Source organism: Dipodomys spectabilis, unplaced genomic scaffold, assembly GCF_019054845.1.
Source record: "Dipodomys spectabilis isolate Male_0828 unplaced genomic scaffold, ASM1905484v1 ptg000089l, whole genome shotgun sequence".
Classification (NCBI taxonomy): domain Eukaryota; kingdom Metazoa; phylum Chordata; class Mammalia; order Rodentia; family Heteromyidae; genus Dipodomys; species Dipodomys spectabilis.
In genome coordinates, this window is record NW_024870766.1 from 15951833 (window position 1) to 15965259 (window position 13427).

The 13427-nt window shown below is 36.4% G+C and overlaps 1 protein-coding gene across 2 annotated transcripts in view; it reads right to left on the reverse strand.

The window, feature by feature from the left end:
* The window catches only part of Reln (reelin), a 452156-nt gene that overhangs the window by 315478 nt on the left and 123251 nt on the right, over window positions 1-13427 (reverse strand). For both annotated transcript variants that reach the window (XM_042684785.1, XM_042684786.1), the window contains exon 3: window positions 2524-2659. In XM_042684785.1, the coding sequence (XP_042540719.1) occupies window positions 2524-2659 (136 nt within the window). The remainder of the gene's footprint in view (window positions 1-2523; window positions 2660-13427) is intronic.

Below are 13427 nucleotides of genomic sequence, written 5' to 3' on the forward strand. Positions count from 1 at the left end.
TTTTAAAGAATCAAATGTTCAAATATGGTTCTCCTATGTTCTTTGCTGTAGTGAGTTCATTCTGTTTGAGGCTTAGATCTTAAATAATGTCTTGCTTCATTGCATTTTTCAGTTTGGTGCCTCTTGAAACTTGAATTTATTAGGTAGTATTGTCATTCCTCAGACCGACACATTTTGAAATACAGAAAGGAAACACATGTTGACTATTTTTTAAAGCTACAAATTCTAATGACACATTGAAAACTCTTTAATGCAAATTGTATCAACACCACATTTTACTCCAGTAAGTAGCAGAGGAGATCATTTTAAAGGTAAGTGTAGTGGAATATCATGTACTTAACGGTACATTTATATCTAAGAAACTACTAACTATATGGAGAATCAAAATGACTTCTGTAATTAAAAAGGTAAGAAATTAACTGAAAAAATAAGGTAAAAATAAAATCAGATTTTTAATAGAGGTACAAGCAAAAGGGAATACATCTTATGTTGGAACCTTGGAAAGATTTTAAACAAGTCTTGAAGAATGAGTAGTATTTTCACAATTGTACTTGGGAGGGGGGGAAGCATTCTAGGCCAATGGTAAAGCATAGAGAAAATCAGAATTTGGATGCAACTGTGGGAAGTACTTCAGGTTAGTACTCTATCAGGAGGTACAGGTGATGGAAAATAAGACAGAAGATTAACAGCCTGGTGACTTCAAATCTTTTCCAAAAGCAAGGCATTCAGAAGAGAGTTTTAGGCATATTCAAATTTTAATGGAGCAATGTTGTGCCATAAGGAGATTAGGAAGGTAACACTGTACAGGACAGACTAGGAAATGTCGTTAGGAGAGGTATAGACCAGTTGGGAAGCCTCTGCAATCAGCCAGAAGCACTGAAAGGAAAAGGTTCTGAAATGAAAAACTTTCTAAGAAAGGGAGTGATTGGATTGAATGTCAACCAACCGTATGGGATGAATGTGATGTTGTCTGCCTGAACAGCACAGAAGACAGATGGGCAGAAACAGTGTAAAGTCAGCTATGGGAACCCCTGGCACTGAATTGTGACTTCTCAAGGGGAAGGAAAGGCAGTGGTACATTTTGAAATACACTGGTTTTATGAGACTTTGACATCTAAGTGGGAGGTTGGAACAGAAACACATTCAAGATACCTTTTAGTTCTATTTAGTTTAATTGCCCCCATGGAACTGTTTCTGAGCTGCCTGTGACTTTATACTTTTGGCCTATTCATCCATTCAACAAAGTAGTAAGTTCTTACTGTGTGCCAAATACTGTTCTAGATAGTTAGGGAAAATCAGTGGCCCAGAAACAATCCTCTTGCCTTCACAAACTTGTATTTTAGGGGGAACTGACAGATGATAAAGAACAAAATGGTTAAATAAATGTAGGATATCCTAGGTTTGAAGAAAAGCAATGCTGTGGGCAAAAAGGTAAGAACAAGAGTCAGTTTTGAAGGATGAAAAATGGTGGCTCTGGACCACAGGAAAAGTGGAGCCATAGTGGGGTGCTTTTCTTTTTCCTTTTTTGTCAGTCATGGCTCAAACTCAGGGCCTGAGTGCTATCCCTGAGCTTTTTGCTCAAGGCTAGAACTCTACCAGTTTGAGCCACAGCACTACTTCTGGTTCCTCTGGTGGTTAACTGGAGATAAGAGTCTCACAGACTTTCTTGCCCAGGTTGGCAAGATCTCAGCCTCCAGAGTATCTAGGATTACAGGCATGAGCCACCAGCACCCAGTAGTGTGTTACTTTTCTAAGAATGCTATTAAGAAGATGGCTCACAGTATCCCCCTATTTCTTTTTAATAAAAGCTTTATTAGAGAATCCTTAGATTTCTGTAGAATGCCTGACTTAAGGCCACTGTAAGTTATCTAAGGATCACATTTTTCTCTTGTCACTAAATGACCATCAAGCTCAAAAATACATTGATGGCTATCTTTCCAACAGTGTATATGGCCTTAAAGCATGATTTGTACTTGTTTTCATCTCATTTGCTCAACATCTATTTTCTTATTGATTTACTTCTTCCATTATTTTCAACTTTTTTTAAATTGGTAAATAATTCTATGTATTTATAGGGTACAATGTACTGTTTTGATATATTTCATTGTAGAATGGTTAAATCATGACAATTAGCATATACACAACCTCTCACATTTGAAACTGTTCAACAATTTAGATACATATTATTATTACTGATAAAATCCAGAAGCACAATAGAACTCTAAAAAATTTTCTTCATAAATCTTTGTATTCTTTAAACAATTTCTCCTTATTCCCTCATTCTCCCTGCCAATTCACTTTTCCTTTTCAGCTAAAATGCAATTTTGAAATCTGGAGGCTATAAAACATATGCAAATTAAATTGAACTTACTTTAAATTTTTGAGGCTTTTAACACTAAAATTAATGGTTTTAATTAAAGGTAGATATTGATAATATATTTCAATAGTTATCCTATATGTAACACCATGAAATGTTGTAAGTATTTGCCTTCAGTGCATGTCACAGACGCTCTGGGTACTTACATGAAATTCACACAGCCTGTGCCAGCGGGTGGGGCAATCCAGACAAAGCTGAGGTTGGTGGTAGGCAGATGACTCACGTGAGAGGCCACCACACTGCACATAAACTGGTTACCAAACTGGTGCTCAGACATGATCCCTGACAGACAGAAAGAAATGGTCATCATTATAAAGAAAACAAAATGAAGTCTTTCTTATCACATGACATAATGGAATTTTTCTGGATATTTATATTTTATTTTAAGATTTATGATGTTATTTGGATTCCATTAAATTATGGAATGTTTTCTCTTTTTAGAGCTGGAAGAAAATTAATCATTTAAAACAATATCACTAAGAAATAATCTACTTAAAAAACTATTGGTTGTATTGGTTTGCTTTCATTTTGTTGCTTGATCTTTGACTATCATCAGAAAACAATCAGGACCAACTTTCAGTTGAACAAGATTGAGCTTTATGAAGCTATCTGCAACCTAGGAGACCTAATAACACCTCATGTTGCTGAGCAGTGTAAGGAAAGGTTTGTTAAAATATGTCAGCCTGTGTTGTTTTTCCTCAAGAGTAGGGAGATCAGGTTTGTCTTGGAATTTCACAATTTTAGCATCAAAAGCAATGCATTCTAAAACTTCCTTTAACCCCTGGTCCTGTTGAGGTTTCTGGGAAAGGTGTTGCTTTTTGGGGGTTAAGGCTGTCACAAAATGAAGGGAACTTTTTCCTGAGAATCTTGATTTTTATATCAGAGTATGAGGAACGGAGTGGCGCTGAGCAAGAAAGCAACAGCAGTCCCGTTAGCATGGAGAGGATACTGGTCATTTTGTGGTTTGTTCCACGTTCTAGCTATTGTCTATGTTTAGGCATGATTGCAGGGTGACCATCCCAGGCTTCAGAGAAGCCTGTTGGTGTTCTGTACATTAATTATGTTTGCCATGAGAGTACTGTAGCATGGCTATAAACAGATCAACTCCCAGCTGACTTATCAGAAGATGCATGTTATTTTTTTAAAAAATAAGGTAATCTTCTTAGTTTTAACTAAGACACAAAATATTAATAAAATCTCAACAAACATATAGCAAACAATATAATTTAAAAAGGGGGAAAGACTTGGACACTTCACCAAAGACACACAACACACAAGCACATAGAAAATGTTTAACATCAGTTATCATTAACAAATTTAAAATTTAAATGACAATGAAATATCACTACATATATAGTAGAATAGCCAAAATCCCTAACACTGACAAGACCCAATGCTCATAAGGATGTGTACCACTCCATACCAACTCATACTTTCATCACTGCATGAATAAAAAAAATTGGGAGAGAGTGAAGTTTGGAAAAAAGTAAACTTTGAAGAGAGTTTGGCAAGTTTACAGAACTAAAGACACTGTGCTATGACCCAGAAATTTCTCTCTTTTATACTTACCCAAGTGAAAGGAAAACTGATGTCTAGACAAAAAAATCTAGCTGTAGAAGTTCAAAGCAACTTTTGTTTATAATACCTAAAACTTAAAAGCAAATAAGCAAATAGATAAACTGTGGCATATCCAGACAATGAAATCTTATCCATTGAACATTAAAATAAATGAGTTATAGCCAGGCATATACCATCCAGTGCAAAAGAGGGTGTGGCTCAGTGGTAAAGTACCTGCAGCAAATGCAAGCCATTGAGTTTAAACCTCAGTATACTAAAAGAGGGTGTAAGGCAGGGAGAGAGAGGAGGGAGAGCAATAAACCATGAAAAGTCATGAAGGGAATTTAAATATTCAAACTACTAAGCAAAAGAAGCCAGTTTGAATAGATAGCATACTATTTAATTCCAACTACCTTAGAAAAGGTAAAACTATGGGGGAAAAAAGGACAAAAACCTAGGCACCAGGCGCTGGAGCAAGAGAGAAAGGAACCAGCAGAACACTGAGAATGTTAGGACATGGAAATTATGTATAGTATGACAATTCCAGTTAGAAGTCAACATACAGATTTTCAAAACCCAGAGAATGTAAAATAAAAGTGAACTCTAGTATAAACTATTGATTCTGGTTAATAATGATGTGTCGGTATAAATTCATTGACCCTGACAAATATACCACTATCTAGCAGAATGTCTGTGGTAGAAGGGGAGTTCATACATATGGACAAAGGGCACTTGTGAACTCTCTTTTATGAAATCAAACTTCTTTTTAAAAGTTTATTAACAGGGTGGGGAGGCAGGGGAGGATGGGAAGGGATGGGAAGGGGAAACAAAGGAGGAGGCTACAACGCTTGATGGGAAATGTACTCATTATCTTGCCCTTGTAATTGTAACCCCTCTGTACAGTATTTTCACAATAAAAAAAGTTTATTAACAAATAAAAACACTGCCCAAAGTGGAAAATCAAATTTAAAAAATTGTCTTGTTTATTGACTATGTAGCCTTAGTCAAATGATTTATTTTCTCTGATATTCAGTTTTCTTATCTACAATATGAAATACCATTCCCCTATTAAAAAATTGTTGTGAGAATTAAATGACCCCAAACATATGCCAGCACCAGATGTGGTATCTAGCATGAGTAGCTTCTCAATAAATCTTTATTTTCTTCTTGCCAGCTGATATTTATACAATATGATTCTATTCAACAGTGTTCAACAGCCAGTCATACATGGCAAGGAGCTTCCTCATTGGACAGTAGAAAACAACATTTTCATAATCACAGAAATCTATAATGAATGATTCTCATCCATAGAATAAAATTACAACCTTCTGATTCTTTTTTTTAAAAAATTGTTATTTTGGCACTACCTGTGCCTTGCCCTACTTATCCCTTTGCACTAAACACACTCAAATGAACCCTTGCTCTTCTTTGACACAAACTGTATCCTCTAAAATGTTCTTTCCTTAACTGCTCTTAACCACATAATAGATCCTACATCAAGGTTTGATTCATTTTCTGCTTTGTTTAAATTATCTTCGGGTAGTTTGTATGAAGAAGATGCCATTTAACAAAGCAGTTTATGAGTACATGGTATCTTGATCAATGTCACCTCTTTCAACTTTTCTTAATTCATCCCTCTACTACCTACTCCTTCCCTCACTCTTCTGAATTTTATAGGCTATATATTAGATTCTTGTCCACATTTCCTCCCTCTTCTCTTCTTCATTTGTCTACCCCTTTCCCTTTGACCCCATCCCACTCCTTTTGAGTATCTGCTTCCTGGTGTTTTATTTTGCTGAGCTTTGATTTTGGCTTTCTACTAGTTGAGCTCTCCGTGGAATCTACTGTATTTTAGTTGATGCATGTGTATACGCATATTGCTCAATATAGTTATTGACAAGCTTGTAAGCTAAATCTAGCTTCCATATGTTAGGGAAAACATGGATCCTTTGTTTCTCTGGGTCCTATTTACATCACTTAATGTATTTCACTACATTTTAAGTTTTGTATAATTCACAAATGAAGTCTAAAATCTACAATTTTTCTAGAATCTAACATTGGTCAATGCATTATTTAACTTACAATATATCCCTGTCCTCTAAAAGGCTTCATCAGTTACCAAGATATTTAAAATTTTTACATTTCTTTATACTAATTCATTTTTATAATTTCATCTTTAATGCTTCTAAGTTTTATTTTGTTGTATGTATGATCATTTACTTTCATTGTTTTTCTTCTCAGGCTGCCTCAAACCAGGCAAATAGGTGGGAAGGAGGTGGGGCAGGGAGGAGAAGGGCTGCTTTTCTGCTTTTCTCCATACCAGTCTGCACATAGACTTCCCCCACCCCTTTTTTTTCCATGTAGGAAATCTCTGTCCAGCACCTGCATTACCTAGGTGACCAGAACACCTGGGAGAATTTACCACCCTTTCCCTGAGGTCACATTCTGGACCTCCCCAGTCATGCCCATGGGAGGATTCCTGATGCTGAGGTCACATCAATATCCACTGTGGTCCTACCTCCCGCCTCTTCTTTATCATCCAGCTCAACACAATTACCCTCCTCTTCTCTTTTTCCTTCTCTTCTCTCTCCACATGTCTTCATCTCATACTAGCTGGCAAGTTCCTCTAACCCTCCCAAAATTCTTTTCTGCCTAAGCAATGTGGCTGTTTCCTTTCCATTTACCTTACAAGAACATGATTGTCTCTCAAAAGAAGTCTAGAAAGGACTTTGTCTTTAATCATTTTGTTGTAGGTGTTTGGTAGTAGTGATGGTTGGTACTGGGGTTTGAACTAAGGGCTTCATCCTTGCTTGACTGGCATTTTTACTACTTGAGGCACTCTGTCAGTCCAGGTTTATAATAGTTTGGAGACAGTGTCATGACTTTTCTTTTCAGGCTGCCTCAAACCACAAACATCCAGATCTCAGCCTCCTTGGCAGTTAAGATTACAGGCATGAACCACCATTCCCAGTGTTCTAGTTTTGTTGTTTGTTTTTTCTGTTTTGTTTTTTTCAAGCTGTGGGGCTTGAACCCAGGGCATGGGCACTGTGCCAGAGCGATTTTTTACTCAAGGCTAATGTTTCTACCACTTTGAGCCACAGTTCCACTTCTGTTTTTCTGGTGGGTTTTTTTTGGAGATAATAGTCTCACAGGCTTTACCTGCCAGGCTGGCGGTGAACCATGATCCTCAGATAGCTTCCTGAGAGACTAAAATTACATATGTGAGCCTCCAGCTCCCAGCTTGTCTTTAATCTTTTATATTTAATCACCTATCACAATGTGTAATATTATCAAAAACAATTGAGAAATCTTTTTTGATTGAATACATAAGTAGCTTTAAAAATAAAGATTTAAGAAAGAGCTGAGCACTGGTGGGTCATGCTTGTAATCCTAGCTACTCAGGAGGCTGAGATCTAAGGATCACAGTTCAAAGCCAGCCCAGGCAAGAAAATCTGTGAGACACTTATCTACAATTAACCACCAGAAAACCGGAAGTGGCACTGTGGCTCAAGCAATAGAGTGCTAGCCTGGAGCTGAAGAGTTGAGGGACAGTGCCCAGGCCAGAGTTCAAGCCCCACAACCAACCAAAAGAAAAAAGAGAGTAGCATATCTAGTTACTAAGGAGGCTGGAATGTGAGGATTGTGGCTCAAAGCCAGCCCAAGCAGAAAAATCCATGAAACTCATCTCCAACAAGCTACAGAAAAAGCTGGAAGTAGTGCATAGTTCAAGTAGTAGAGTGTTATCCTTGACCAAAAAAGAAGATCAGGGACAGCACTCAGGCCCTGAGTTCAAGCCCCAGGACCAACACATGCATGTCCACAAAAAGAAATAGTAGCATGTATCACATTACATAGCAAAACAAAATTCTCTACTACAAAATAAAGTAGCTCAAAATAGTTTAGAATTGCTTTAAGAAGCAGAAGAGCAAATCTATATTTGACATGTACAAATGATGTTTTTTTCACTCAAGGTGTTATTTATTTTATTTATCTATTTATTTATTTTGGGGTAGTCCTGGGGTTTAAACTCAGGGCCGAGACACTGTCCTTGAGCTAGTGCTACCACTTGAATCATAGCTCCACTTCCAGCTTTTTTGGTGGTTAGTTGGAGATAAAAGTCTCATAGACTTTCCTACTTAGTCTGGCTTCAAACCTTAATATTCAGATCTCAGCTGAGTAGCTAGAATAGAGGTATATGCCATGGTGCTTGGCAACGTTTCTTTTTTTAAGCTTCATCTAAGAAAAAAAATCATCAATCGGTAAATCACAGATTAAAAGAATATGAGACTTCCCAGGAAACCAACGATCTTATAACAGACTCAATTGCAATGACTCAAGAATTGCCATTCCCTTCTGGTCTGGCATAAAGCAGGGCTCTAGTGTATGGAAAATGATACATCTTTAGAAGTCAGCCTGACCACAAAGCAAAACATAAGTTTTAGCCACAATTTTGTGGGAAAAGAAATGACTCAAATAAATTATAAAGTTTTATAGCCTTGGTAACAAGATTGTTGGTCAAATATTTCTCCAGTCCTTAGAAGTCTTCTTAGGAAGTGAATCAGTGTCTAGGCTATATTTTACTTGACTCAAGCTTTTTAGGTGACTACCTAATGCCCCACCCCAGGTCAGTATGCCACAGAATAACATTCTTGCACTCCAGTAACCTAGCACCTAGTACCCAGGGATTCTAAATTAAGTAGTCTTGGAAATAGCATAGATATTGAGATTTAAAAACTCAATCAACAATACTAGTATGTACCCAAGAATTTGCCTTAAAAATGTGCCTTAACTCTGAATTGGTTCATTAGCTTTATTTGAATTTGTTTTTCAGCTCTGTTTAGTACATTATTTCTTAAGAGATTTTGTGGATTCCTTGGGGCTTCCTATATATGGGATCATGTCATCTCAGAATAAAGTTGACTTCAAAAAAATGTGCCTTAATAAAATGTTCAGCGTTCTGGAATTAAAATAATACTATTCATGTCATCATAATACCAATTTAAATTTGAAAGGACTCAACAATGACCCTGGTAGTAATGCAAAGTATCTCATCTTTTCCTCCCCACGACTCCTAAACCTATCTAAGCACATAGTCTTTGCAACATTCTATGGACCTTCAGACACTATGAGTGTATGCTGGTCTTTGGTATTGTTGTTGTTTTTAACACAGAATAGTGGCATATTATACTGCTACCACATTGTAATTGGCCTTTTCTTGAAAACATTTAAATTTGAGTTGGAACTACTAAGAATCTATTCATTTAAGTATCAGCCATCAGAAAAAAAAATCTAGTACAGAATCCCTCTGTTCTGTCAAACATTGGTGTTTGATGGAAATACATAAAAGAAATATAGGAGACAGACTACTCTGAAATGACTTCTGCTGGGAAAAGAACTGGCATAAACTAACATTGTAAATAAATCTGCTAGAAAACAAGTATGAGCTGAGCTGCATTGGTGAACACCACAAATCAGGAGTAAAAAAAAAAAAAAAAGTGATTCCTATGGACAAATAAGTTAATGACAACTAATGCTTTCTGATTAGTAATTATGACTTGGCCCTACATGTTAATAAATATTAACATTTATTTTAATAAAGAAAAATGCTGCTATCCTCTCCATTTTACTGATGAGGGCAATGAGAAAATGGATTTAAAAAACTTGCTCAGAATCATGCAGTGGGCTCAGTGGCCTGGATTCCACTCTGTGCCCTTGCTGCATAGTCAGAAATGGTTCAACTGAAGTGTGAGATGGGCCAAAGTCCTGAAGGAAGGAAAAGCATAATTCCCATATTAGCCTTTATTTACAGGAAGCCCAAGGAAGTATATAATCAAGAGACTGTGTCCTCAGGCCTGCATGCACATGTCTGACCTTTGTCAATGTGCCTTGCAAGCTTCATTGTGACATTAGTGAAATGCTGTCCATGATCACTAAGACCCATTTCAGCTCCATAGCTCTCTGAGTAAATTGGAATGAACAGAAGAAGGACTGGGAGGAGGTTGTACAAAGGCAGAAGTAGAAGTTATGTGCAGAAAATGAAAAATAAAGGAATGAGAGCAGTCAGAATTGCTTCCATTGTTCTATAAAACAAAATTTACCATACTCACCACAATGATGATTCTAATGCCTTTTGTTTCATTACGGACATCTAACACCTAATTAATATATGTAAGTTAGAATCCTATTCTTGAGATGATTGAAATTTCAATATGATAATGAATTTAAATTTACATTGGTTCTTTCTTGTTGCATGCTGGGTAATAGAATCTATGTTGAGTTTTGATTATTATTTGGAAAGGGAAAGCAAGGCCCATAATAAAATGAGGTGTGTTTTTTGATTTTGTTTTTTTTTTGTCAGTCATGGGGCTTGAACTCTGGGCCTGGGTGCTGTCCCTCAGCTCTTCAGCTCCAGGCTAACACTCTATCACTAGAGCCACAGCACCACTTCCTGTTTTCTGAGCAGTTTATTGGAGATAAAAGTCTCACAACCTTTCCTGCCTGCGCTGGCTTTGAATCACAATCCTCAGATCTCAGCCTCCCGAGTAGCTAGGTTTACAGGAGTGAGCCACTAGTGCCTGGCTTATAAAATGATTTTTTTAACAAAGTGTTTCTCAAGGTGATATATGCACAAATAAAATATACATGTGTATACTATATTTTTTTCATTTTTAAAGTATTTTTTTATTGTCAAAGTGATGTACAGAGGGGTTATAGTTACATAACTAAGGTAATAAGTACGTTTCTTGTCAAACTCATTTTTCTCCTACTTCCCTCCCCTTGAACCCCCAAGTTGTACAGATCATTTCCAACATATTGTCTTGGTATATCACTGTTTTAATAAAAGATTTTCATGTTCAGCGTTATGGCTATGTATTTGATTTGTCCTACAAAAACTTTTGCCAAGAATTTCTTCCCAGAGAAGACACTGTAACGGCTTTCCAAGATAACTAGACTCTGAGAGAAAGTCAATATATTCCACATACCTTTTTTGATTTAACTTAGGGCAAAAACTATATATCCCTCAAACTGTGGAGTTATACTAACTAGATAACTGTAATGATTTTACCAAAAGGTTAAAGTATCAAGCTTATAAAAAACATTTCATCTTTAAGTATTGTGTGCATACACAGCTGAAAAACAGAATACTCATAAACTAGCTACAATGTCTATATTAACATCCAATATAGTTCTTTAAGATAACTATTCCTTGGCAAAACATGGTTCTTAGCATTCATTGCTGAAAAATAATTAGGTTATTGTTTACAAATATCCAATATTTGCCTTCCTGATGGAACTTGTAGTAGGAGGACAGGGATCTACAACAGTTTTCTTTATTCCCATTAACTTCTGCAAGATCAGTTTCACGATATCTTTAATTATTCTAAAGTTGCTCCCATGATCCCTTTTAAGACAGTAATGCACATTTCTATGCCTTCTGGGATGTCAATTTCCTTGACAAGTCTTCAGTTATTTTAAGTTTGTGACTAAACCTTGTATGAACCCATTTTCCCTTAGGAATATGTCTCTATGCTTTTCAGGGGCATATCTTGGGTCTTCAGAAATGTAATGAGAAGTTCTATGATTTTGTGTAATTTAATTTACCATGGTTATGTTAAACTAACATTTCTGTCAGTGGGATATTACAAATGAAGAGCAAGTACATTAAACCTAAAGATTTTTGCCAAGTGAAAATGTAACTAGCATATATAAAAATGATGAACTTTTAAAAGAGGTATCATTTAAACACTTTCACTAAAGAGAAAATGTTTTGTAATGAAGCTCAGTAAAAATGTAGAATCACATGTACTGAAGAAATATGAAATGAGAATGGCTATCATTTAAGTTGATTTCTACTTCCTTTTATTCTCATCATTTGCCTTTTCTAAACTGATATTGAAGGATTTGCATCAGCCCATCAAAAATGTTATTCTAAAAATTGACTTTGGAAAGTCAGTGTTTTATTTATAAATGAAAGAGAGTTATAGAGTTCCTCTTCTCATTCTTTACTGTTAATGTCATTCTCCAATAAATTCCAATATAAGCATTTGTTACAGAAATTGGTTTGTCTATTATATGTTTTCTTTTCTAGGTCAATATATTCAAACATTTCAACAAAACCAAATGTGATTTTATAGACTGAATGTATCACAGAACTTTCTGGAACACACCCTTATTGCTTTCTGTGAGGGAGCAGCCTGATAAAGGGATATGGAAAGAATTTTTCTCCAAGAGTACTACAAAGTAGTAAACAGTACACGCATACACTCTCATGTATACACTGGGACACTGTGTATGTGTATTTCCTAAAGCATTAGGGGTTAAGATTTAGGACTAAGATGTAAAAGACTTACAACATCTTTTAAAAATTATTCTGTAACTATGTACTATGGACATGTTACAGATGATTGAGGGTCTACGTGATTGTCACATTCTCAATAAACCCAATTCTTTCCTCACTCATCACAATTACAAAGTTACCCAGTAGTATTCGTGCTGATTTTCTTCCCATTCATCTCTCCAACACTTAGGTCTATTGAATGCTTTCTCTGTGCTCAGTGTTTACATATATTATTATGTTACTACTACCCAGAAGAAAGGTTGAGAGCAAAGCCTTCAGGGCAGTCTGCCTGTGGGTAGACCCCTGCTCTCCTGCCAAGAAGCCATGGAACCTCTCTGATGTCATCAGAAAGATGGAAATAACAATAACAGATTAGCTGTGAAAATTGGCTCTTATTACTGCTCCCATTTCTGAGATTAAGGAACCAAAGCACAGGGAATTTAAGTGATTTACCAAAAATAAAAGAGCTAGCAAATGACATCTAAACACAGGTTCATTTTCTATATTGCACGGTCCATGAACCCCCAATCCATAAATCCTTACATAGCACTACCTCAGTTCTGGGACAAACCCAAGTCCTGATCTAATCAAATCATATCCAAATGCAGTGATGCAATAAAACTGAAGATGAGCAGAAAGAGAGCCCTTCCTCTAGGTACAATATCGGGTTCCTCTCTCTTCTTCTTTCACTAATATTCTCTCACTTATTGGATACTATTTGTTCCCTTAAAAGACACATCTCTGAGTTACATAGAGATTTGAGTCGGATAACTTCAAGCCAAAATTTGTTTCCTAATAGAGAACAGCTACCCAGTTACACTTGTGTCGCTGTTATAAAGCAGTATCCTTTCCAAAGAAGTATGTGAATTCTGCACTGTCTCTAGGTAAGACTCTGATCTACTAGACCAAAGCTTACCTCTGTCACATTCTCCTTAACACCACATACTTTCCCCTCCATCCTTTAACCCCTGCTCTCAATGCCTGCCCCTAGTTTCTCCACAAAATAACCACACTGACTACCATGTCCAGAACTATATTCTGCCTCCACACTTGGAACCAGATACTGTGACTTGCTCTAGTTTGGGCTAGAATTATAACTCAACTTCCAATTTAGGAGTTGTGTTTTAGTCACATAGAGGCACAGGAAGCCAATGT